The sequence below is a fragment of the Camarhynchus parvulus genome, chromosome 2 (genome assembly GCF_901933205.1).
Source record: "Camarhynchus parvulus chromosome 2, STF_HiC, whole genome shotgun sequence".
Classification (NCBI taxonomy): Eukaryota; Metazoa; Chordata; class Aves; order Passeriformes; family Thraupidae; genus Camarhynchus; species Camarhynchus parvulus.
In genome coordinates, this window is record NC_044572.1 from 108,163,004 (window position 1) to 108,190,362 (window position 27,359).

The 27,359-nt window shown below is 35.2% G+C and overlaps 2 protein-coding genes across 4 annotated transcripts in view; one reads left to right on the plus strand and one right to left on the minus strand.

Moving 5' to 3' along the window:
- Positions 1 to 700: 700 nt before the first annotated feature.
- On the plus strand, positions 701 to 7,022 carry LOC115917303 (transthyretin-like). 2 transcript variants are annotated; one of them, XM_030971165.1, is made up of 4 exons: positions 701 to 775; positions 2,419 to 2,549; positions 5,109 to 5,244; positions 6,915 to 7,022. In XM_030971165.1, exons 1-4 carry the CDS (start codon positions 701 to 703, stop codon positions 7,020 to 7,022), a joined length of 450 nt encoding a protein of 149 aa, XP_030827025.1. The 2 variants fall into 2 exon arrangements, with proteins under 2 accessions (XP_030827025.1, XP_030827026.1); XM_030971166.1 differs by having other exon boundaries at positions 701 to 769.
- Positions 7,023 to 8,269: 1,247 nt separating this feature from the next.
- The window catches only part of B4GALT6 (beta-1,4-galactosyltransferase 6), a 30,996-nt gene continuing 11,906 nt past the window's right edge, over positions 8,270 to 27,359 (minus strand). Inside the window, exons 1-9 of one of the 2 annotated variants that reach the window (XM_030971163.1) lie at positions 26,272 to 26,387; positions 22,714 to 22,830; positions 22,244 to 22,357; positions 17,938 to 18,062; positions 17,320 to 17,436; positions 16,303 to 16,490; positions 13,986 to 14,108; positions 13,097 to 13,198; positions 8,270 to 11,852 (exon numbers count right to left, since the gene is read on the minus strand). In XM_030971163.1, the coding sequence (XP_030827023.1) occupies positions 11,705 to 11,852; positions 13,097 to 13,198; positions 13,986 to 14,108; positions 16,303 to 16,490; positions 17,320 to 17,436; positions 17,938 to 18,062; positions 22,244 to 22,357; positions 22,714 to 22,830; positions 26,272 to 26,356 (1,119 nt within the window). In that variant the 5' untranslated portion in view covers positions 26,357 to 26,387 and the 3' untranslated portion in view covers positions 8,270 to 11,704. Of the gene's footprint in view, positions 11,853 to 13,096; positions 13,199 to 13,985; positions 14,109 to 16,302; positions 16,491 to 17,319; positions 17,437 to 17,937; positions 18,063 to 22,243; positions 22,358 to 22,713; positions 22,831 to 26,271; positions 26,388 to 27,359 lie in introns of those variants that run through there. The other variant, XM_030971162.1, reaches the window with a different exon arrangement.

Below are 27,359 nucleotides of genomic sequence, written 5' to 3' on the forward strand. Positions count from 1 at the left end.
TCGAACCAGATGCTTCTGGTCAGAGTTCACTTGCAGTTATATGGGGAAAGTCCTGAGCTTGTACTGAATCTAAGGGACAAGAGACACAACTTAAAATACTGTTAAAATGTGCTTCAGAAATTGGTGTGTAGGTATCTTGATGCCATGCTGAAAACCAAAAGTAATATCTTTTTCTTCCTAGGGAATATGTAAGATAACAAAGTAGCCCACAAGTTATCCACATACATTTTATTAGAGGTGGGGAGGAGAGCGACCCAGAGAGAAATCTCTTAATATATAAGTATGGCTGACTCAGTTAAACCAAGCCATAACCACGGAGAATTTCTCACTGAAATTGCTGAGTTGACATAAAATTTGTATTTCTCTCAGGTATATACAGCAATTACTGCTCAATAAAAAGGGAAAAATAGAAAATAGACATTTCTTCGAAGAAAACTGACACAGCAGTTGAACTAGGCAACGTTCACAAGATTTCCACAGACAAGGTTCTAGAATAGAAAAGACTTATGTTCACAGACAAGGTTCATGTTTGTATGGGTTACTTATTTTCTCATTGTTTACTAAGTAAATAGTATGAATCTACGTGTTGAAAGTGATACGGGTTTTCTGATAAGTAGCTTCATTTCAGAGGCCTTGATATAAAAATCACAGCTCCCACCATTTTCTGCTTGCTGACACAGACTTCCTAGTGGTAGGCAAAATGGCTTTTCATTCTGTATTTCTCGTTTTCTTAGGTGGCCTGGCACTTTGCTCTGAAGCTGCACCATTGGTAAGTGTCTGAGGACTGAAGTCCTTCTACTGATGTAGTCCCAATTCTTTTCTTTTATTGTTTTTTCATTATTATTTTGATTTTACAGTATGTACTGACTGTAGTTCTCTGCTATAACTCTTTTCTGATCCTTCTTTCTCCTTCTCTAGTGATTAGTGAGAGGACTTTATGGGTAGAGAAGTAGCACTTGTCATTAGACACAGCAACTACATGAAAAACAATGTAAAACAAGACAGGAAAAACTATTGTATTCACTAGGCAAAAAAACTTGTGCATTCATAACATAATGAACAAGCTGTGTCATGTGGAATTTCATCTCCTGTTGCAAAATCCATGCTAGAGAAATCCATGCCTTCTCTAGACTTCTGCCTTACTGCTCTACCCACTACAACTTAATCCCATGTAAGTAAAGAGCAGAGCTAAAGTCAGGATTCTTTTTCCAGAGGGCTCATTTATCCCAGGAAAGCAAGCTAAAGACTCAGACGCTTCTGCCTGAAATTCTCCTACAACAGCCTTGTCTCCCTCTCTCCTCAACTACTCATTTTTCCTCTCAACTCTGATCCTTGGGAAAATAGTACCTGACTAAGTCTGTTGAGGAATTAGGGTTTCATTGAACTCCCAGGGTGCAAAAGTCAGGAAAATCAACAGTGGCAGTGCAGCCTTTCTTGCCAAGGCCTTGCGAGTATTGCCACTGAGGAGCCACTGCATTCCAGAAAGGGAGCATGGGGAATCTGGGCATACAGGCAGCATAGATACATGCTGACAGATTGGTATGATACTAGTCAGGGTTCCTGGCCTGTGGAATATCCCAGAGGGGGCATGAAAGAGAGGGTTCTTAATTTTTAACCATCTACACCACAATTCATTTTACAATGATTAAATGGATATCAGTGACTGCTATTTGAGATCATCCCTGATTAGCACCCTCTACAAAGCTCTATTTTCTCACTCTTCATCTGCAGAATTGGGTAAGGTCAAAGCACTGATTTAATTCTATTTTTGAAAAGGCAAAATATCAGGCCATGGATGTATCAGGATGAAACTATAGCCATCCTGTGTTTGAAGGAAAGTTTTCCTCTCCTGTGTTTGTGTAGCTGCCAGGGTTGACAAATATGATTCAACACGCTGTTAGGAGAGAGTCTGTATGTGGTGCTTATCGTGTTTACAGCAGAACTGTAACTCTGTGGCAACAGAGATAGCTTTGTGGAACAGGGTACCAGAGGCTCTCAAATCCAGAAAGCTGTGCTCAAATTGCCAGTCCAAAATGCAGGGGAAGAGTTGGCAGATATTTAAACATTGTTACTACCTTCGAGGATGTAATTATTTTCTGTTGACACCACAATTTAGTTACAGCTTCATGCTGGAGATGATGCGTACTAAGCCATGACAAAGAAGAAATAGAAATGTGGTCTCGCACCTGCAGTGCCTCCTTGGTGTACATGGCTAAATGCCCAACAGCTTCTGAAACCTTCCTTCCTGGCTCTACCATATCCAGCCCCCAGAAAGCTTCAGATTATGTTTCCTCAGTACATAGCAATATTCTCATGGAAAATATAGTGTCTACTGGAGATCTGAAGAATAATATTCCTTACTGTTTTATGATGCAATGTCACCCTTCTTGCAACATAAAAATTCTCTCCGTATTGCAGGACCCCCCTGATACCAAGCATCCTCTTTCTGTAAAAGTTGTGGATTCCGTCCGAGGAAGTCCAGCTCCAAATGTTGCAGTTAAATTATATAAAGGAGCTGCAGATGGATCTTGGGAACTGTTAAATTCACAGTAAGTCACACTAAAATAATGAGTGAAAGATGGGAAAGGCAATGGGAAGAGGACAAATAGTTGAAAGAGCAGTGAGATGTCTGTTTTGCTCAGAGGAAAGAAAAAATACAATTGAATTAACTTGCTGCAGACTGTCTTCTAAATGTACTTCAGTTTCAACTACAAAAATGGTTTTATAGTGGTTTACAAATCTTATGAACATGAGAAAGTATTCTAAGCTAACCCTTAATTCAGTCATCACTTCTCTTTAATTTCATTGCAAAGGTCTATATTACCTTTAAGTACCCAGCAATGAACTGCTGCATTGTTACCAGAAGTATCAGATAGACTCTTACATTTTGAAACCAAGACTCTTGTTGAGAATCCTACCTTTATTGGCCATTTTCCATCTTTCTAAATGGATTTTTATTTCTTACAACACCACAGTTTTAAAAATAAACTGTTTTGAACATATACCACATCATATTTGATAGCCTACTTTACTTCAAGATAAAGGACTTAGCCAAAAGGAGAAAATTTGGGGATAAATCTTTCTCACCTTCTCCCCCACAAAGAAGAAATCATGCCTCAAATAATAAAAAATAATCTCCAGATATATAAATATTGCCATGTCTTTTGAAAAACATAATTGTAGAATTTAAGATGCAGATGACTTTTTTTTAATTGCCCTCTGTTTTAGTAAATATTAACACTTAAAAAAAAAAGAAAGAAAAAGCAATTTTTACTTGAAGTATAGCCTGAAATTAAATTGGAAAAATTCTTAGGGGATACACAGAATGAGCATTCTTTATTCACCAAGCAATATTCCACTTCCACACTAAGCTCCTCATGATAGTTGCAAAGTCTCACCTGAGACCTTCCCAGGTATGCTAACAGTTTATTACACTTTTAAAAAATAGTGAGAAAGGGCTCTCAGGCTGGCATAACACATGAACTTCAACAGTGGAATCCTGGACTCAGATATTTTTCTATAAATTCCTGCAGAAACTGCTCAAATGCCTCTTGGGTGTCACGGAGCAGTGGGCTGGCACAAGCAGCACTGCTCTCATGTGTCCTTGAGAAATATAGGTACAGTGAAGGCCACACGTCCTTGTACAATGGGGGAAAACAATCTATTCATGTTGTCCTGCTTAAATTGCCTCACTCCCTCAAGTGAGAAGACAATTTCACACATATTCTATCGCTGTAAATGCGTGAAATTTTCCAGTAAGGGTGTTCAGTTCACTTATCTTCATTTCTGAGCTTAGAGACTCTATATAAAGATACTTATAACAGCTGGATGTTGATTGAAGTCTCAAAAACACATTTAACATTTGAAATAAGGAGCAAAGTAACCTCAAGATAAGGTAAGCAAAAGTCATGCTAATACTAAATCAACCTCTCCCACCTTGATAATTTGAAAATAACTGAATGCTAGCAAGACGTCCTGTAACAAATGTTCTCACTCAAAGATGCATTTGGTATTATCTGAAAAAGCTTATTAGACAAGTGACCAGTTATCTAGCAATGATCAATCTATGACAAAGGAAAAAAAAGAGACAATTGAATAGATATAAAACTTCTGATAACTGACTATGGAGCATCTTGTAAGGCATAAATGGTATCCTATACTTTATTTTCTAAGCTACATGAAAAAACAAATCAAGTATTGCACTGCGCAATGATATTATTTTTCTCTGCATGCCATTTGAATAAAATGTGTTCAGAAAAAAATTGGCAGCTAGAACAAAAGACAGTGGTCTTTACATACCAAAATCAGGCATTGGCAGCTCTGTTATTTGTGAATAACCTACCTAATAAAAAACCTCCTAGTATTACAAAACTTATTTCACAGAAAGGTGTTTCAAAAAAGGGATGTATCTGAGAGACTGCATTCAATATTGCTTCTGGACCCCAAAATGGGTTGGTGTTCAAAGATGTATGGTTTCATACCAGAACTAGGGCTTTAGATAACACTGATAGTATCTTCAAATCAAACAAAACTGTCCGTTTTGTTGAGGCGAGTACAAACCACAAGGAATTCCATGAGGCTTCACTGCTAGCTGACCTATGGTCGTTTCAAATAGTGGACCTCAAATTTCTAATAGCCAACTGTAAACAATATTTACACTGATAAAACTCAATGCATTTAAATAAGAAAGAAAACCATGGAAAAATCAGGACAGTTGACCCTACTTAGTTGCACATTGAGTGCATCATAGTGCTTCCATGTTGCTTGCAGCAGTGGTGAAGTTTTCCCTCTGAGTGGGTTCATTTAATTGAACTCCAAGACTCTGCCAAGAGTCTATGAACAATAATGCCAGTTTTTGGCTCGCCCCCAAACCATGCAGAGTTAATGAGATAGCAGGCAGCCATCTGCTGTGGTCACTGTGGAAGTAGCAAATGCCAAGATAAGCTCTGAGGCATCCATAATACAGATGGACATCAGCCATTCCAGATCAATAGAAGTATTCATCCTATCACTTAAGCCACACACAACTCAAGTTCAATTGCTAAAAACTACATCTTTCTCAGGCTTTTAACCAAACTATAAAAGTGTGTTCTTCTACTATTACACAGACAAACCAATGAAAAAGGAGGCCTCTCAGACCTTACAACAAAAGAACAATTTGTAGCAGGGTTATACAAGCTTGAGCTTGATACAGCCTCTTACTGGAAGAGTCTGGGCTTGAATCCCTTCCACCAACACGCTGATGTGAGTATTCCTTTTTTCCTCTACTTCTGTTGCAAAGAATAAAGATACTTAATATGTGTGGACTTCAGTTACTAACTGTGTATGTTGAACTTTATATTCAGTTTAAAATATTTTTACATTAACACTTTAAATCCACAGTCTCAAAGCTTTGTAGAAACACAGACAGAACCTAGTTACTAGCTCCCCCACAAGTCTCAAAGTTCCTCGATGCATTATTTATGGAGAGGAACTACTACCTCTACTTAAGCCCATGATTGTTTTTGTGATTATTCTAAGTGTTTGAGGGACAACAAGGGGAGTACTCTGTGAAGTCCCCTGGGAAAAGCATTGATCTGTCTTTTGGAGACAACAGTTTCATGGCTACAGACAAAGTTCATAATTTAGATTGTTAAAGAAACAAAAGTAGGTACTACGTTCTGGATGCTTGGAGCCCCAGTTTACCACAGAAAAAAGGAAAAAAGGTGCCTCTTTAATTTACCTGGGGCAAATAAACTGGTTAGAGGAAGGTGTTCCAAACCAGGTGCTGCTGAGGGATTTGGGGACTGTCTCCTTCCCATCAAAGCATTAGTGCTTTCCTATGACCTTTCAGTAGCAGCAGCTCTGTATTAGTTTGTTGGACTGTGAGAGATCTGCTTAGCTGTTCCTTATCTCTGTGAAGAAAAGGTGGCTAACGCTTGGATTAAATTCTCTGTCTTCCAACAAATGAAACATGACATTCTTATACTAGACAATAATGAAGGCTAGAAGGCTAGGTAGCCTTGCCTTCTGTGGGAACTGAAATAAAAAAGGGAAGCAAGATTTACAGCATGTAAGTGAATTGATTGTACATCAAGATAAAGGTTGACTGGAAATTAATTTAATCTACAGTGCCTTCTTTCTTAAAAATAAGCCTCAGTAGGGAACACATTTTGCTCAGTTCACTGGTTGTTTCATATGCATCTTTTTTATTAATGTTGAAAGGAGCACAAGCTGTGCATCACAGAATGCTATTAAACTGTCTATTTTAAAAGCTGACACCTCTCATCTCACAACACAAAATCATGTATTATGTGGAATAAGAAATCGAAGGACAGGATGTGCTGGTCAGGGAGATGTTAATAGGGCTGTGGTAAATCATTCATATGTAAGGTTATTATCATGCTGTGGCCAAATAACTAATGCAGTCTTTCTCTAACTACTAGATTTTGTATCAGAACTAAAGAAACTCATTGTTTTATATTCTGGCCTAATGATAGCTAGTGCAGCACTGTTTAATTCTGCTCCTTGAAGTAAAGAACATGGTAAGAGTAACAAAAGCATTCCAACACTTGAAAGAACGGGCAAATGGGCTAGCTTTTTTTTTTAATAAAGAAAATCAATGGGGTTCATGGAAGACCTTCATAGGGAAACAAGAAAAAAAGTCTTGTTGTTATTTATGAGTACCAACAAGGAAATGCCAATTTGGATAATAAATAAATTGAATAAAGTCTTAAATAATGTGACATTTATACTTTTAATAAAGGGAATTTAACCAGCGGAAAAACTGTGTGTTACAAGCAGTCACACTTCAGAGTGAGAATATTTCTGAAGTCTCATGTGAAGTTACATACAATGATCACAATGGTTCCATCTAGGCTTTTATCTAGAGACCACTTCTCATTTTGTCTCATATTTGTTTTTTCTTTTTCCAGGTGGTGTTCACAGCTAATGATGCTGGTAATCGGCGTTACAAGATTGCTGTTGTGCTCAGTCCCTTCTCTTACTCAACCACAGCAGTAGTTAGCGAGCCAGTGGAATAAAAGCTGACATTAAGCATGAAAATTCAGTTGCGTAAATTAAAATTTCCATAAATGATAAGAACTTAGTATCTGAATGTATCAACAGCTTCAGATTTCATAGTAAATCACTAACAGTAAGTTTTTTATTCACTTTGTTAACTTTAGGAAGAAAGTGTATTGACTTTGTTTTCAAATAGTCTTCTGAATTGAAGTATTCTGCATTTCTGTATTGTCAGTATTGCCCTTCTGAATAAAAGTTTAGGATTTGAAAAAAACACATTAACCTCAGGAAAAAAATGCATTGAAATCCCATTGTGGGGACTCGGAGAATAAAGCAGCTTTCCGTGAAGTTGAGAAACTAAATTCTTCTTGCAAAGGAATTGAACTAAACACATCTGTGAAAGGTGTCTCATGAAAAGCAAGCAGACGGAAAATACAGTCCACCACTACCATCTCCTATGTTTTATTAATGAAGCTCACAACAGATGAAGTCACATGGGATTACTCACTCAGGGCCTCACATAATTATCAAGATAAACTCACCTCTCAATTCTGATTTTGGAGACATAGAAGTGAAAGCAGGTAAAGGTGACAGAATAGCAGAACAGCATTTACAGATGCTAAGCAGGTTACAGATACTTAAAATGCCTTCTTTCCTGTTTTCCAATATATCATAACTCGTGACATTTTCAAGGACAGACCAGAAGCCTGTGTTTTAGAAAAGCATATCACTTGAAGAAGCTTATTCATGCATTTGCAGAAAATTCTGCAAATACTTTCCCAAGTTAAAGTACTCCCCAGAATTACTTGCATACCTCAAACCATCAGACATTTTCATAATAGCTGTAAAATGCAAACAAAAATAAGGATAACTGATGAATCCCAAGAAACTGTTTCCTATTTAATGCCATGAGAAATATGGATTAATCCTTCTATTCCCATTCTAGTAATTCCTATATAGGGTAGAACCATTAGGGGATTCAACAGAAGAACAACCCTGTCTTGGAAAAGTATGCAAAAAGGTTGAGTCACTTAGACTAATAAAACCCAAAGCTGAAAGCCTATAAATACAAAGAAAGGGAAAATGGCCTGCTAGCCTAAGGCTTGATCCCATCACAGCCTAACCTGATGAATTTGGACAGGTGTGTCCTTTATTTTTGCTGTTACTTTGGGGTACTAAGCACTAGAAAAATGAGCATTTTTGTCTAGAAACAAAACACAAAGATAATATCTTTTCCATAGAATCTCAGAATAAACAAACCAACACAATCTTTAGAACATTATATTTCGTAAAAGACAATGATAAAAAAGTACAAACATTTTCATGAACAACAAAAAAACCCAAAACTATGATAGTACACAGGAAATTCCCAGCATTTGTTTCAGTGCATTTTTTCATTGAGCCTATCTTACATACCTCTACAAATAAAATAATCTTAAGTACACTTCCGCTTGCTGATATGCAATGGATCCTTTCAATTTTTTTAAACAGCTGGCTCATTAGTAACCCACTACAACAATTAGTAAACATAACAATAGAAAAATAGAGTGGCAAGATCCAAGAAAAAGGACATTTTGCACCTGCTTTTCAACATACTGCCTATTTGAAAAATTGACTTTATATTTTATATTCTCCTACTTAAATTTGAAATATAGAAAATGGGTTTGAGAGTATCTTAGCATATTAACCAGATTCTACTTTTAATAGTTCTGTAATGTTTTTACTTGCTAATTTGCAAGACCTTCAGAATCTTGTAAAATACTTCCTTCTTCTTCTCCCTCCATGTTCACTCCTTGAAGACATCCCTTATTTGCCTTGTCAGCAATTCAAAAGCCAATGTGATTGGCTTCTCTCTACATTTTACAAGAACCATGAAATTATCAAAAGGAATGTGCACAACTCTTAGTTCTGCATTGTATTTATTCTGTTTGAAGGCACTGTCTATGTTAAAATTCACTACAGAAGAGTACTGAGTTCAGACAGGTAGTATACAAACACTATTTTGATGTAATTTAAGATGGCAACTTCTAAAACTTCCCAACAAAGTGATAAAAGGTATTTAGGGAAGAGTGTTGGTCAACAATTCATAATTTAACATCCATCATTTTGGGGCACCAAAATGCAAAATTTTTAAGAACTCAGCTATATGTCACAATCCATTCATATACTGGTTTAATTCACATTTTTCTAGGACCATACATGATCAATCACTTAAAGCTGTAAAGTTATATTAGTTCAGCCACAGCATATGTGTAATATAGTATGTATATAAGTATATATACATATATATGCATTGGATTTTTTTAAAATTGCACACAAATTTCACAGAATGCCTAAGAAATGGGAACAAAAGCATGCTTCAGAAAACAGTACAGACCTACAATACCAAACGATGTTTCATAACTGTAGGTGTGAAATTGTAGGTACACCTGTACTGAAAACCAGAAATCAGTTCAAAATCACATGAGGGATTTAAAAATTTATTCAACTGTTCTTAGAGAACTGTATTAGTCTGCTATGAAATATTTTTTTTAAAGATAATAATTGTTCCTACAGTGTATTATCTCGGCTTTCTCCATATGCTTCAGAATGTTCTATACACTTAGTTATAGAAAAATCTATCAGGAGGTGAGCAAACCACTTAAGCATGCTTTTGAAGGATGTTTTCTTCATTTTATGCTTTTAGTTATTTTCATTGTATTACATCATTCCTAAAGCATATTAGATTAACTGGTAGATATTAAGGTAATTCCGGTATGGTATAAAATATCCCTTACAATTGTTCTCAACTACTAAGTTAAATAATAATATTTCTACTAAATATTTGGGATGCCTACAGCTAAGCTCATAACATTACTGAAGGATGGCTAAGGGCAAAATTTGCTGCTGGGATGCCAAAGAAATAAAAGGTGTTTATGGCAAAAAAACTTAAAATATAAAAAGCACCACACCATCTGCGGCAGCAATTTAAGAAATCAACATATAGTAATGACTTAAAAGTTAGGATTCTTTGTCAACACTCTTACAGAACACTCTATGGATAAACAATCCCTATTATATATACTGCTTTCCATTCTTTATGGAAGCAGAAGTCAGTCTTTGGTTCCTAAAGAGTTAGTAACTGTGACAAACAAAACAGTTTAGTATATCTTGTTCACTGTATTTGCATTAACATAGAAATTAAATGACCTGGTCCTTTTCCTTTGTATTAACAAGGGATGTAAAAAAATATTAGTAAAGATAATAATGCTTAGCAGTGGGATACTTTTAGGTAGCATAACATTACAAGCAAAGAGAAAATAAGAAGATAAGGAGAGAGGCTAGTTACTCATACATTTAACACCACAAAAATAGAGAAACAGACAGGACCAATCCTTAGCGGGACTGTGCAACCTCAATCTCATTGACAGTCATCGACTTGAGGATCCTCAGCGCATCATAGAAGCACTCAGCACTCTACCAGAATAGGCCCTTAAATAGCTATATTTAATAATATATTATGAGTGGAATTTTAAAAAGCACTTGAGATTGGCCTGCTTTCTGTTCTGCTTACGTCATCATCATCCTCATCAGCAGAACAGCACGACCAACACTGTGCTTCTGAGAATCCCACACTGTAAGCATTTCAACTATCAGAATTATGTTTTATTATTCTCTTAAAAATCTAACTTTAATATTCTTCCAATGAAGACACATTTTTGGCTCTTCTGATTTTGGAGGAATAAAAGTGCTGTTTACTAGAATTAAAAACAAACAAACAAACAAAAAAAAGAACAATACCAAAATACTGTACGCACCCAGACACATCATTTTAGGCATTAAAATCCCTGACATTGACACTAGTGGCACACTTGGATACAGTTAAGAGTTCCTGTAGATCATAATATGCAACAACTGCAAGATTTTCTGTAATACACATGCAATATGCATATAAATATGATTCAGATGGCAGGCAGGGTATCATACAATTTTGCTGGCAATAAATAAAATCAAAAGCTTTCTTTCTAGCAGGTTCATATAAGAATTTGATTTTTCTAAATAGATATGCAGAAGGCCTAGAGCTCAAAACTAGTATAACAGTTTACAGTCATAGCTGGCCAACAATTAGTATTTCCTTCATTTCACATAAGGTATAACCTTTTTATAAGCATACTTACATTTTACACTTGTTCTTTCATGCTAATAAAAACATTCCTATAGAATTCAAACAAGAACACACTCAAATACATACTGAAGCATAAAATATTGAACAATTGAAAAGCAATGTACACACATTAATTTACATCACATATTTACAAAACACATTTTAAAAAGAAACAAAAGCATTCATTTAAATATGAGGAGGGGCAGTTTAGTATAAAAAAATCCTGGAAGAGGCCTCTGTCCTTACTTCCAGAGAAGCTACAAGTCTGTTTCTGCAGTTTAAATAGCTGAGTAGTTAAGATAGAGAGTGTGAAGAATGAAGGCTTGAACAGTAGTCTCATGCTGTAAACATCTGAGTGGTAGCTGCTGGCTTTTCTTTCAGATCAAAACGCATGGTACATACAATCACTTCTCATCCCAAATATGCATCATCATCTGTTGGTCAAAAAACTCTAATTCTAAGCTGTTGTTTGTTGGTTTTGTTTTGTTTTACAGTGTTTATCAGTAGCTTCCAGTGTTAAAAGTTTAGTCTGGTAGGATTCTTGCCAATCCACTTCCATCAATAGTCTCTAACAGGAGCAAGTTCTGGTAGGAGATTAACAGTTATATTTTTATACAATCTACTGACAAATATTTTAGGAGTATATACTAAATTGTTCAACCCATCAATATACTGACGTTCTCTGGAATACCTCAGAAGTTTGTATCTGCAGAAGGAGTTGGAAGAAGAAAAATGAGAAAGATTTGCAAGAAACAATTCAGTTGATGTTAGACATGATACTGTGACAGTCATTTAATTTTCAAGTATACCTTAAATTCTGAAACTACTTTTCAGACCCTTGAAATTACCAAATAACCTACCTTAGGTTTAAAAACAAGCTTTTAAAGATTTTTAATACAATTAAAGTTTATGGTCACATATACAAGTTAACATTAGGACTAAATAACAAAGGAAGCATTCAATACGTAAGCTTCTCATAGTCCCAAACGAAACAGATTTTTAAAGATTATTCAATTTCTTCATTTTTTTTGCTATAAAATTCAACTAAGGAGTTCAAGGAAGATTTAGGAATCTTCACTATTCTTCATTATACATTTAAATGTCTGAAATTATTTTCATTTCACTCTTGAGACTTCTGCATTTGCAAACATCTAAATCTGAGGTGACTGAAAAAAAAAGTTCTCCTCCCCCTGATTATCCATATATACATTTTCATGTCCTATAACTGATTTACTTATCTCTACTGTGCATGTATATGATTTTATTCATAATTCAAAACTATGAATAAAAGAGAAAAAATATGTTCCCAGAAAAAGATGACAGAACTGAACAATATTTCTAGTTGCCTGAAAACACTTATCATAAACCCTTTATTTTGTGTTTCACCTTCTAAATTTTATGTGCAGTTCATCTGCTGCATTCTGTTTTCTATTCCATTCCAGGGCAGCCAGAACCTACTGGCCAGTTTAAGTGTTTTGTATCTTTGTAGCAAAAGAAAGGAACCCCAAAAGAAAAGGTTTAAATCAATGTATGCAGGAAATGAGAAGACCTGTATCTCCAAAAATAATGAAATATGAGCGAAGAAACCAATCCTTGAGGACTTCTAAAGTAATTTTTCAGGCAGGAGTTCTTTGCCCTAGTGGCACTGCTTCCTTCTGCAAAATATCCAAAATAGCCAACTAATGGAGCCCTGCCAGCACTAATGCCCAAATTATTATGGAACAACAACATTATGGATCAAAGGTTATGATGATAATATCTTCCGACATGCAAATTTAGTCTCTCTCATAGTTAAATAAAAAAACATAACGTATTTAAGAAAATACAAATTTTAGCACCAAAGAGGAAATAACACTGATAAGAACTGACTGCTTATTCGTATGTGTGGATGCAAGAAAAAAATTTTACATCTTTAGCTGCAGTATTTGATTATTTCTCTGTTTTTCTTACCGTCCTAAAAACTGGACTTCTCCTCTGTGATGATGAGGAATGGATTTGTACTTCCCTAAATCACCTTCTGGTCTTGTTACATTGTATCCAGCATAGTGAACCCTGCAGTATAACACATAAACATTTGTAAAAACGTCTTCTTACAACTTGTCATACAAGTTAAAGTGAAAAATACACATCAAATATTTTACAGCTAAGTCTCGATGTTCACTGACATTCCCTTCCTAAAAAAACCCGCAACACTCCAAACTCAACAACTAAAAAAGTTGGCAAAACAAAGCGCAAAATAATAATAATAATTTCATATTTAATATTTCCTGCTTGTTGCAGCATAAAAGCATGGAAATAGCAAGAAAAAAGTATAAAAACAAACTTGTCCTTTAAAAGATATCTCTTTATATATAAACTGATGCAGACATTTGCAACAGCTCTGTTAGAACAGTTTAGACTCATTCACTGTGAGCAGTTGGCAATGCCATGAGCAGGGCTGTCTGTTGTCCACTCTGGGATTATCAAAATACTTACAAATTAACCTGTCTCTCAAGCACTGCCCCTAAGACATGAAATTCATGCTTACACTACATGTCTGTGGGGTGGTATTTCATAATGCTAGCAGTAAGAGTGATGCAATGTGCTTAGTATGGTTACCTCTTGTTCTATCTGTTGTCCAAGACCTAGATCTTTAAAAACTACCAGTTGTCCCCAGGCCAAGAAAAAAGAACATCATACTTTTTTCTTCAAATGGTATATTCTGATATTTCTGAAACAAACTATGTAGAGCTAGTCCATTTAAAACAAATTACAAAAATGTAACAAGTGTCAGAACAAAAAGAACCTAATTGGTCTCAAGGGGTGGATGCACAGAAAGACCTAAGCAGTTAAAGCTCACCTGTTCCAAAGATCATCATCTTCTCCGCCCCATCCCCAAAAGGCATTTGGAAAACCATTGATCTTCTTGAATTGTTCCACTGTGAGGCCACTTACACCACCAAAGAATTCATTGTATGGAAGGCTGGAAACAAAAGACAAATTCTATATTGTTAGCTGAACTTTGATAGGCAGGCCTCTCTTTTAACAATACCTTTCCAAAAAAGCAAGAGCCCCAAGCTAGGGACATGACCAGAGGCTGAATGTATTCACCAAGGGAAACTGGTTCATGGATTGCCAGCATTAAGTAACATACAACAAGCTGAACAAAAGGTTTGCAGTAGTGTCTGATTTGCATAAAAGGTGCTTCTAAACTGTAGCTGCAATTAGTATTACGCATATGAAACAAAAGCATACCAGGAATTTCAGATGACTGATTTAGACCCATAGTTGAAGCGTTAAGTGAAGCCCTCAAACTATTTATGTTGACACTATTTAACTGAAAAACCTCTCTTTAACCTGCCAAAATATTACAAATCAGTAATGCATTAATTAAATAATTTCAATTTATTACTATATTCTACAAAACTGTTAAAACTTGAGAGAAACAGTTAAACAGTACATATTAAACAGTGAATGGCATGCTGATTTTAAAAAATCATTTTCCAGTTTTTAAAAGATAAACTTTTGAATCAAAAGGATCTACAGGCTTCCCTGTCAGTAAGCAAAGGTATTTGCTAACACATATAATTAAGCAATAAGCAGTTGGCCAACATGAACAGCCTATCTATATAACATACCCAGACAATGTGATTTCTAGTCCTCCAAACACTGTCAATCTAAAAAAAACTTAAAACATTTAAGTATCTATATTTACTTCCATCAATATTAACTTGCATCCTTAACCCAGAAGCTGCTACAGTAAAGTAGTTTTCTTTCAGAAGCAGCGCACAATAAAACAAAAGTCTCTCAGGAGACACTTCCAAATCTGGAACCTTCAAGGAGTTAAGACCATCTACAAAAAGATTTACCATTGCTTAGGACCCAATTGCCACATTTGAATAACTCCATAATGCAAGGGGAAAGAAAACAGAAATAGACAATCATGTAATTTCTGATCTCTGTGGAAACAAAATATTCAAACAAATCTTAATAGCATGTGGAGAAGGTTGCAATTATATTTGCCTTTCAACATGTAACTGAAAGAGCAGGTGTTTTAACCCTCTCCTGCCTCTCAAAAAACTCCACATACATACCTCCAAAATAGCCAACAAAAAAAATATTGCCAACCCAAAACCAGACCACCAACCAAAATCAAAACCAACTGAAATATGACAGTTAATGGGACTTTTTGAAATTTATTTATTTTTTGTTTTATAAATCTAGTTTTGTTTATACAAAATTTATCAATTTTGTAATTACTTACCTATTTAGACATTATATAAATGCATTAAGTGCTTTATAAGTACATACAAAGATAGAAGAAATCTCCTATTTATTCATAGGTGCTAATTTATTTATTTTTAAATACACATGAAATCTTTAAACATTAAACTGCTGATTGGTTGACAACCTGAAGTCCAGACACAGAGCCATGGTTTCAAAGCACTGCTTTTCATTTGTTAGTTGACCAGGTTGTTAAGTAGATTAATTTCACAAATAAAGTCGAGGATAACAAATACATACATGTAGCAAGCAATAAGCTACAGCTTCCTGTGAAGTGATTCCAAGAATGTCATGAGATAGCAGAGTGTTAAGAAGCAAGTGGCACATCATTAATGTAAACTGACAGAAGAGAAAGAGGTAAGAAAAGTGCAGGTCCCAGTACCTTCATCAAATGTCAATAGAGACTGAGAGACAACATACGACAAAATGGTCTAGCAGTAAGAAAATCTTCAGTTTAAAAAGGAGTGTGAAACAGAAATTAAGTGTGCATTTATCAGAAAATAAAGACACTATTCCTGTGATATTTTGCTGCAGATTATCTGCTTTTCTGTGGTAACAACCAGTAGAAGTGTTTATGTAGCCAGAAATCACTTCTAGTAAGTTAGGTAAGATTTTCCCCCTTGACATACAAAGCCTTTTTTTTTGAGACCAATATCATTGCAACAAGCTCAACATTGAAAATCATAAATATTATCTTGTAATTAGTAACACATCAAATGTAGAAACTAAATTCATTTAGTTTCTTCATTTAGACTGCTCATTTCTGTAAATAGCATAGTAGGAGGCTGCTTTGTTGTTTTCACCTACTGTGTATATATATAGAGTCACAAAATTCATACTTTTAAATATTTCTGAGTATTTAAGAAATAATGTGAATAAAACCATTTACTTACATGTACATGTACTTGTCCAGCTTTGCTGCAAAATGGCGTGGCATTTCTCCACATCCATAGTAATTTCTGTCATTTTCAGGTAAGTGATCCACATCATGGAATATTATGCAGTCCCAGACAGCATCCTTCATAGCCTCTTTGAAGCCAACATTAAAGAGCATTGCACGATTAAAAGGTTGTGTACCTGTCTTCACACAGAAAACAAAGGAGACATTGTAAAAATCAAGAGGAGACAAAAACTTCCATACTATGAGAAAAAACATACTCTAACACACACACAGACACAAAAAACTGACAGTGATGCCTCTTTTGACCAGCAGCCCATACTAGGTTGCCTGCACCCAAGGATGGGGTTTGCCCTCCTGGCTGCCAGGGCACACATTGCTGAGTCCTGTGAGCCAGAAGTGAGCCTGGCTCCTGCTGCCAAACAGCACCCCCAGATCCCTTTGGGCAGGGCTGCTCTCCAGGCACTCATTCCTCTCCCAGTTTACACTTGTGCCTGGCTTTACTCCATCCTAGGTGCAGAGTCCAGCATTTTGACTTATTAAATTTCATCCCATTAATCACTGCCCAGTGCTCCAATTTATCTAGAACCCTCTGCAAGGCATCCCATCCTTTAAAAGTCAACCACAACCTTCCAGCTGGATATTATCAGGAACTTGCTGACGGTGCATTCAGCTCCTACATCCAGTGAATGTAAGGCCCTGGAATTGAGCCCTGAGGAACACTGCTGCTGACCTACTTTTTTTGCCTTGAAAACCTACAACTACAATAGATTCTAAGAAGCATCTTATTACTTCTATATTACCTTATATAGGCTATATTTGAAGAAAAGCATTGTGTATGTGGCCACTGCTCAAGATGAGGAATGGAAATAGAGCTTTACTTTTTGATTTAAAGGAGTAGAAGAATAGGGTAACAATTTTTAAATTCTGGATTCATCCAAACCTTGGTAAGAATATCAAACCCCTTTTAGTAAGGAATCTTCAAAGTCACTTTTCAAGTAGATGCTGTTACCTGTTCAACAACATAGAAGGCAAATTCCAGCCGCTGCTTCTGCAACATGGGTATCAGATGACGGAAAAAAATTGGAAGATGCTCGTGACGATTCCGAAAAGGAATAAGGATAGCCACCTTCAAAAAAACAAAAAAAAATCCATTATATCAGCATTTTAAAATTTTAATTTTTCAATACAGATCAAGTTTCCCATGATTTTTCAACTTTTATATTTAAATTGGCTCAGTGTTTTACATGTTGGTTCCCCCTAGAAAAGTGTGCTGAAAATTTGCTCAAATAATTAAGAAAAAAAATTTGAGTAAAATGCAAATAAGATTTTCCTTTTATGTTCACTTGCTTCTAGTTATACTTCAAGCAACAGACACATAGGACAGATTTGCATCCTCCATCCATATGATGAAATGTTTAGTAACTACAGGTAATGAACCTTTAAAAGTTCTTGATGATTCATTTCAAATTTTTCTCCTAGCAGAAGTTTCCTCTTGAGCACAGACGGCATACTACAAATAATATAAGATACTACATATATAGCACCAAAGACTGAGTGCTTGCAATGGTAAATTATTCTCATATACCAACAAGAAAAAATAAACCAAAATAGAAAATCAGCATCTAACCTTCCACCGTGGCTTACAGTCATTTGGTTTCCAGTGTCCTCCTGGTTTAATGTCTAAATCTTTTGAAAACAGTTGCTGAATTTCATCAAAACTAATTTCGCTCATATTAACATCAATAAGGCCTCCTAAAGAGAGGAAAAAAAACTTACATATTAATTTCAATTAAGAAAATTGACCTAATGCTACAAGGAATATAATGGACAAATGGCATCAGAAATTTGTAGTTACACTACCTACAGAAAAAAAGAAACTATTTATACTATCCTCTTAATCTTTAATTCTTACAGAATGAAGTTTTAGTGTTTCCAAAACCAAACATTCCTTCCATAAAACCTATAAACAAAATACTCATTTCAAAGGACACAGAACAAGCAAAGTAATTTAAATTCTGCATCTCTTACAGAAAATTTGGGCTGCCTTTCATTTCAAGTACCACTGTTAACAATTCTACATCTACTCCAATTCTGGGTGCCTTTCTGCTCCACTTCCACATTAAAGGAAAATGTATCATCACTGCACTCAACAAACTTCCTCAATTTAAATTTTAGATTATAGGCACATTTCATGTAGAGTCTTCATCCACTAATTCACCACTATTTGCTTCAAAGCAATTCATAGCAAGGGACTGGATGTGAGAATTACTATTGGTAGAACTAATGACCCCAATGGGAAAAGCATTTGCAAAAGGCATGAAAGTGAAATTCAGTAAGTTAGTGAATAAAGACCACAATACAATTTGAAAAAAAATCAGCTTAGTACCTACTATGAGAAAATATTAACATTAGTTGACAGCTGAAAGTTGTCAGTCTTTAGCTTATGCATGTGTAAAATTTCAACACTGGAAATAATGATTCATAGGAAATACCCTCAAAAGCAATAGAAAGAAGCAAGAAAATCTGGGGAGAAAACTAATGTAATACTCATTAGCCAGAAGTTCAAGTTTTTCTTTTGCAACTACTACACTCTAAATCATCACATAAAAATCTTGCAAGAACTTTCTGGCAAACAACATAAAATATTATTCTTATTTTTGTCTACAAAGTTAAGTGCTTTGGTGAGAGATGGTTTATATTCAGTCCAAAAATCACTCAATTTTCTCCCATGTGTCCATACACAAAAGATCCTATTCATGCCAAATAGATCATTTGTGTCACCAAATTAACTAGTTATGTAAATCTTTTGAAAATATTGAAATTTTTGGAACAAACTACAAAATAGAATTGGAATAACTATCATTTTCAGAAGAATGTAGAAGATACTGCAAGAGCTATTTTAGTTTGGGATATGATTAAATATAGTACTACTTGCAAATGAAGAAGGCAACCTTTTTTAATGTAAAATCATAGGTGAAAAATTATCAACAATAGTACACTATGGAACTATTTCAAGAGAAGATTTAAAGATACCCATATTAATGTAATTATTTTAGGAAAAAAGGAAACCTGGCAGTTGCTAAAAAACCTGTATAGATAGACACTAGAATAAGCTAGTCCTACAGAGATTTAAATAAAAATTTTTAAATAATTAAAAATAAAAATAATTATTTTAAAATAAGCTTAGATTATCATAATGGCTGTATCCGAAACTCTTCAATAACCCAAAAAAGAAATCTTATGAAATATAGAATCAAGGTCAATCAACAAAGGACTAGTATATAAACATGTACAAAATAAATTTTTAAAAATTAAAAACTAAATTTAAAAAAATCAATTTCAACTAGCAAGAGACAGAAAAGCAACAAGAGCCTTTCAGTTCAAATACAGAATCTAAAAGAAACATAAAGATAAATAAAGGTCAATTACTACACCAGAAAGGGAAGGAAATAGCACATGATGTGATTCAGATACCTCAGTATTCTGAGAAAAGTTCAGATGTGATCAGATGACTACAGAGTTTAAATTAGAAAGAAACATCAAATGGTAGAACAGTATTTAGATGAAGCCTTTCGATAAGGGTGCTTCTAACTCCATGGGACATGATGAAATTCCATCCAGAATGTTTAAAAAGAAGCTATAGTAAAACCTGAAGTATTGGTACTATCAAAAGCACACAGGAGATGAGTGACTAGAAATCAGCATTTTTTCCCCTGTCACTGGTGGGGGCAGGAGAAAGCATCTCTGTAAATAACTGCACTTATTATTCACTAGTTCCACCACTGTCTAGCAGGCTGCAATAAAACATATTTATACAACCCACAAAATAAGAAAGCTGAGAAAGCAAAAAACATTTTGAAGAAGAAAATCAGGGAAAAATTAATTCAACAAATGAGGTAGACACAGAAACCAATAAAGTAAAATTCATTTAAAATAATAAAGGATGGTTTCTTACTGAAGGAAAAATGAAGTGTGCACGACAAAACAAGCAATATCTGGCTATGCTGCCAGCTCGTTTTACAGTTCATAATGGATTGCACATTAATAGGAGCCAACACAATGTAATTGTACAAAACCAGAAAATCTCATCCTGGAATGTATTAACTGCTGCTGTGTGAAAAAAAAAAAAAAAAAAAGTTTTCCAAAACTAATTTGTTTTGTAACCAGGATTTAAGCCAGTTATGATGCTTTAGAAAGAAATCAAATTAAAGGCAGTCTACAGTGCAAAAAATTCAAGAATGACAAGAGCTTTAGAAACTATGCAGTCTAGAAAGGTTGGGATTATCAGTTTATCTCCAAAGGAACAGACAGACAGATTCTTGTACTGCTCTATCTCGAAGAAAAGGTGTTTTGCTTACAAATTACAACAGCACTGCCCAACAAATGGGTTATAACCTGTTCTACTGAGTCATACAACAAAGGCAATAGCTGTTCCTATTTTAAGAGCTTATGTACTTATGTACTAAAATCAAATATGATTTTACCACACTCCTTTCATTATATAAATTTGACAAGCTGATGCAAAGAAGAAAAGATGACTTCTATAATAACCTTAGACTAATTAAAACATGTCAAAATATACACGATTCAACACTCTTTCTTGCCTGGCTATCTCACACTTCCTACAACATTTCATTAAATTAAAAGATCTTCAGAGTTGCTTTATTTAAATTATAATTAGAAAGAGAGATGATGATTAAAAAGGCATACATGGAAACCAAAAAGGGAAACACATATCCCTTGGTTGAAAAGCAACTTATTCAGTGACTTATTCTCTATTAAAATTATTATTTCTCTACTAAATTAAACAGGATAGAAGAAGTACAGAGCAATTACTAACAAAAAAAACCACCAACAACAAAAAAAAAAGATGGTAAAAGCAGAGCAGCAACAAGGAGACCTATAGAGAAATTACTGGTAGAATTACTTAGTTTTGAACTAATCTGCCAGAATTCCAACTGCCAGATACCCTGAAAGTGACATTAAAAATACTAATTATATACATTTTTCAATCAGCAAAAACATCACATCTTGTGCCTCTGTTTACCCAGATTTGCCATTTCCTGAACTTTTTATGTTTCCAAAAGTAGCTAAAAAATTTGCTATTGAAATAATTTGGTTTTATTTCTTTAGATGTTCAATAATATCCAAAAAGGTGATTTTGAAAGTCAAACCCTATGTCTGGAGGAAAAGAGGTTGAAATAAGGATATTATCATACCATGGGGCTAATTACTACCTGGCTTAAGACAGTTTTCTATATGATTGAGTTTCATAAGCAACAGCAACTGATCTATACTTTTGGCTCCCTGCCTGTATATTTAAAATATAAAACAAAGCTTAGAATCTGACATTCTTGAGAAGAAACACAGGTAACATGCACTGTTTCTGTTTTCTTCAACAGATAAACTCAGTGGAGATTAAAAAAATATTATAATGGAATCTAGATTAGCCTAATAAAATCCACTCTTTTTCTTTGAAGAAAAATTGATCAGATTTCAGTTCAGCTGCCAGCAACATTTTTTGGTATGATATGGATCTGAACTGCTATATTAGATATTTAATTAATTGCTCATGCTGAATGACAGCCCACAGATTAAACCATGTATCTAAAAGACAAGAGGTTAGAATTCTGGAATGCATTACAAATTACTTCAGAAACCATGTGACATTTTCTCTCTTACAAATCAGTAGTTCAATTATTTGATTTCAAATTAGTAAAGGTGATTAATAAAGAGACCAAAACTTCAGTAACACATTAGTTACAGGTAAACTTCTGCTAAGCATCATTGTGCATCATCAGATGTATTTTATTCATTAATTTCTGTTATATACTTAGACTCCTTACAATTATATTTTATATTAAAATAACTGTGTTTTGTTTAGAATACAATTTAATTTACTAGATAAACATTAAGGTCACTTTAAAACTTACTCATGTAAGGCAGTTTCTCTGGACAAGGCTGGTAAGGAGAGTAGGTGAAGTTCTCTGGAAGATACATTGTTGTTTGAGCAACACAGTCACTAGAATTGTTTCCTTCGGGATAATCTTAAAAAGAAGAATTGATTTTTGTAAAAACCTATGTTACCCACTGAAATTGTAACTCATCATCATGCAGGTGAGAGCATTAATTTTTAGTTAACAAATTCCTAGCAGCATGATTTTAAAAGCATTTTATTACTCTAGAGGAATAGTAGCGAAATACAAGTATCTTTGTTACAGCTAATACAAATATTTCCTACTGAAGTGAGCTGATAAATAGTAACTATTTGACCCTGACTCCAATTTCAGAGAAGTAGCATTTGGGTCTAAGTTTTCACAATCAAGCTGTGTCATTAATGATTGGCTTTTTTAAAAAATTGAAAAAAGAGGTCTTTTAAAAAATACATTAAAAATATTCTTACCTGTGCCATTCAGTGTAGTATTTTTGTTAGTGTACAGTCTTATCATGTGTCCTATTGTTTTTACATTTTCTCTCAACATTATACCACGAGCTTGCACCATAAAGAGATACGTGTTTGCTGATAAAACAAAAAAGCAATTTTGAATTTGTATTGAAATATTGTATTTCCAAATTATTCTAACATACATCTACAATGTGTTCAACATTTTTTACTGTGTCTGAATCCATGGTCAGTGAACAATAGTTTTTTGAGATGAAGGTACACACAGTAAAAACTAACAGCAACAACAGAAAAGAATAAAATTGAAAAGAATAAAATTGATTCAAAACCATGGCTCTATTCAAACTCAAAAACTATGGACTATCAATACACATTTTATATGACACTTCCATTTCTCTTTAACTAACAAAAAGCAACTGAGAGTGACAAGAAAATTTAATTTACCAATAAAATATTTTCATATGTAGATACATGTCTCATATATAGATCTACAAAAAATAATTGAAATATAGGACAAAAAAAGTCTAGAAAATCTTTTAAACCCATACAATGGTTCCTTTTTCACTCACTAGTTAACACAACTTCCAGTCAAAATTCACTGTTTATTCATTCATTCCAAACAGCTGCTTTGTTATACAACTGTTACAAATCTCTGCCAATCTCAAAGTATTAATGTTTTATAATTATACATGAAATATTTATTATAGGCATCAAGAGTGAGTAAATCAACATTCTGAGTAATTAAGTGACTCAGTAACAACAACAGCACGAAATATTTCTCTGTCTCAATCTTGCACCCAAAGCCCCAAATACGATCTCAAGACACTTCTTGGTATTCAACAGAAGTTAGTAAGGTAGAAATGAAGCTGCATTTATATGTGAGTGAGCAAATGCCTACCCCCAGGACTCAAAGAGCTAAAAAAATATTGCAAAGGGAAGGACAAATGTCCCTTACAGAAGGTAGCAAAGAGGGTCAAAGGGATCATCTGTCACTTCACCTACATTAAGCATCCAGTTGTCTGGGGAATATTTGCCTCCCTGTAACTAGTAACCACCCTAACAACAAAAAAAAAATGCTCTGCACCTTTGGGGGCAAGAACTAAACATACCAGGGATGAAAAATAAGTAAAGAGATTAAAGAACAGTTAGAAAATTATCTCAGGAACTCCATCAGATGACCCAACACCTGTGGCATGACACAAGTAACTCCAGATCAACCAAGAACTTATAGCCCGACACAGAGAGTCCAGAGCTACAGAGAGCTGTGTATGAGGGACTGGGGGCATTTCCAGAGGAAAACACAGTGATAATTCCACCACATTAGCAAACAATACTACCAACACCCACACAGATAAAAAACCAGCTTAATCTTTCAAGGAATAGTATTTCTAACTCCTACAATAATATCTTAATTTTTAAATGAATGAATGGGGAGGGCTGTCCTGGCTTTCAAATAACTCCTCATTAAAACAAGGAATATTGACAGCTAAAAGAGATGCTCTGAACATGTCAGGTGCCATGCATGGCATGAAATTCTCAAACCCTTGGCCAGCATGACTAACTGCATGGCTTAACAAGAGTTTACATGAGTGTAAACGTGTTTACAGCTGCTACAATCCAGAAGTTGTCTCAACACTTTCTGGCCACCAAAACAGAAGCAAAACAAAACAAAAAAGCTACAACCTTGGCCTGACAACAAATAGGAAATACGAGAAGAAAGATTCTTACCAGGATTCAAGACAACAGATAACATTCAAATTTCCTTACACAAAAATTACACAAAATCTTCTCAAAATTTTAACCCAATTCATGTAAAGTAACGCACTGTGGTTTCAATTGTTTCATTCCATTTGCAGTTTTCCATTCAGATACTGGAATTACAGAATCACAGAATTTCTACGTTGGAAGAGACCTTTAAGATCATCAAGTCCAACCCATCTTCTAACGCCTCAACTAGATCATGGAACCAATTTTTGGGGTGTCTCTGCTAAGCATTTCAAGGAATCTGTACAATTAATTAATTCATATATGAAGTTACCTACTCTAGAAACCTCCTCCTTTTGGAATCAAAATAAAGGCATTTTGATCTGTTCCTCCAAGAACAATTATTTACCTTCAAACAAACAATATCAAAATTCAAGGTTTATCTGAAAGTAAAACCATGTGTATATTTACCAAAAATTCTTAAATAACAAAAAATTTCTCTCTTCAAACTTTAATATATTTTAAATTGGTATCATCTTTTCTCCCAAATAAGTTTTTTTTTCTCCCACAGGTACAGCTCTTCTCTTCAATATCTTCCTATTTCAACACTAAAATAAAGCGGGTTTTTTTAATATAAATCCGTTAGTAAATACTGACTTTGGAGTTAATATCTGGAAGACTGTGTGCTTTATTCTTGTTTTTAATGTGATACCAAAAGCTAAAATCACTTGAATTTTTAACTCTGCAGAAGGTTTATAGAGCTTTCAGCAGGTTTATAGAAGGATAATTCACATAAACCAGGTGTGGTAGGTTGATGTGGCTAACAGCTAAGACGCCACTATGTTACTTGCTCGCTTCCCTGGAATTAATGAAGGAAACAATAAAAAGGGCAAAAGTCTTAGGAACTTGAGATGGTAAAGAACTGAGAGTAAGAATTTTCAAACAAGTCCACAACAAAACCAAGAGGCCATGTAAATGTTCTCAATTTTTATGAGAACTGTTATTGTAGTCCAGATAATATAGACATAAACCTTGGAAAAACAAAATTTTCTGCAAAAGCACCTATACCTTCCCTTTATTTACACCTTCTGACACAGAGGAGAAAATTTGGACAAACACACAAGACCTTTGTGAAAGTTAGAAAAGGCATTTGTCTCAAAAATAGACATAATGAAAAGACATAATTGAAAAAAACCCAACCAGGTAAAGCCTGCTGCCACCTTCACTTAAGTATGCAAGAGCTGCTCTTGCTGCCAGGAAGATCCAACCTTGCCATGTTTTTATCAAGTAATTCTTGTAGTCTACCTCTTCCTTCTTGCTGAGCTGCTTGTCAACTCACTATCCAACTTTACAGAAATACAACAGGAATTAATCAGGAATGAAACACTGTCCTTTCTGAGCAGCCTTTTTCCCACTGCCTGGCTCTCCAGCACAATCACAGTTACAAGGAGTTCAGATCTCCTCAGTTCATTCCACCATCATTCAGCAGCTGCTTAGGTAGCAGCAGATGCTTGAGCAGCCAAATAATTACATCAGAAGCTAAAACATCAGGCAAAAATCAAAATATTAATTTAGTCCTAAAAACAAATCTCATCTACTGGTACAGGTTTGTTGGCAAAGAGTGCAGTTCACGTGTCACACCAGCCAGCAGCAACAGCAACAAAGTATTCAACCCACACAGGCCAAAACAGCAACAGAGAAATGCAGCTTTTCTTCCAGTGTGGTGGAGGATGACTGACAGCAGAAGACAGCCAGATAAAATTCCAGAAGGTTCCTGGTATGCCGTGATGGCAACTTCCTGCCACAAGTGCCAGAGTCAGTGAGGGGAAGTGATCTGCAGAACCTCATACTTACCAAGGAGGAGGGATTCACTGGGGACATGAAGATGAAAGACAGCCTTAGCTGCAGAGATCATGAGATGGTGGAGTTCAGGATCCATGGGGCAGGAAGACACAAAAGAAAGTTCACAATCCTGGACTTCAAGAGAGTAGACTTTGAGACTTTGGCCTCTTCAAATACCTGAGTGGTGGAGTCCCATGGGATAAAGCCCTCAAGTGAAGATAGGGGCAAGAAAGCTGGGTAATATTCAGGAATAATATCCTTTAAGCTTACAAGAGATCCATGTCAACAACTATGAAGACAGGTAAAATGCCAGGAGGCCTGCATGGATGAACAAGGACCTCCTGTAAAAAAAACCAAACGCAAAAATAATTCAGTGGGAGGAAGTAATCTCAGGGAATGCAGGAGGAATACAGAAAAAATACCTGAGCATCCAGGGATGCAGTCAGGAAAGCTAAAGCCCAAATGGAACTGAGTCTGGCCAGGGATGTCAAAGACAACAAGAAGCATTTCTGTGGAAGAGTAGTTACTTGACAAAAGTCATGTAGACGTGGTCCAGGTGGCTGAAGAGCTTGGAAAATACCAAACTCAGCTAATCTGAAGCTATGGATGTAGCAAGGCCACTGTATCCTTGAGCATAGATACGGCGGTTAATCAAAGCATGAGAAAAAGAGAATGTAATTCTTAAAGAATGTAAACAGAAGGTGGAGCTGACATTTACAGAATAACCAATAGATTGCTTAGGTTACAGAATATGCATTAGCTTATTATCTTACTGTATAAAAGTCTGATGCTCTAATCAATAAAGGAAGCTTGCTGATCCCTCATATTGAGAGCCTAAGCTTTCCCTCGCCATGACAAATGGCTCGACATAACACATTTCCGTAAGTACAAAGGTGATAAGAAGAAAACTGAGGAAAACATGTACTCATTGCTCAGTGAGAAAGACACACAGATAAGAAGTCTGCAATACTGAGTGTCACCTTTTCTCAGTCGTTATTAACAAGACCACTCTGCAGAAAGTCCAACTCCCTGAGACCAGTCTGGAGCTAGGAAGTTGTCCTCTTGCCCTTGGTGAAAGAATTAAGCAAACGGGGCACAGG

Coding starts and splice junctions, on each gene's coding strand:
- LOC115917303 (XM_030971165.1), top strand. CDS start 701: ATGGCTTTTCATTCTGTATTTCTCGTTTTCTTAGGTGGCCTGGCACTT. Junction 776..2,418: donor AAGCTGCACCATTGGTAAGT/GTCTGAGGACTG, acceptor TCCGTATTGCAG/GACCCCCCTGATACCAAGCA. Junction 2,550..5,108: donor TGGGAACTGTTAAATTCACA/GTAAGTCACACT, acceptor ACTATTACACAG/ACAAACCAATGAAAAAGGAG.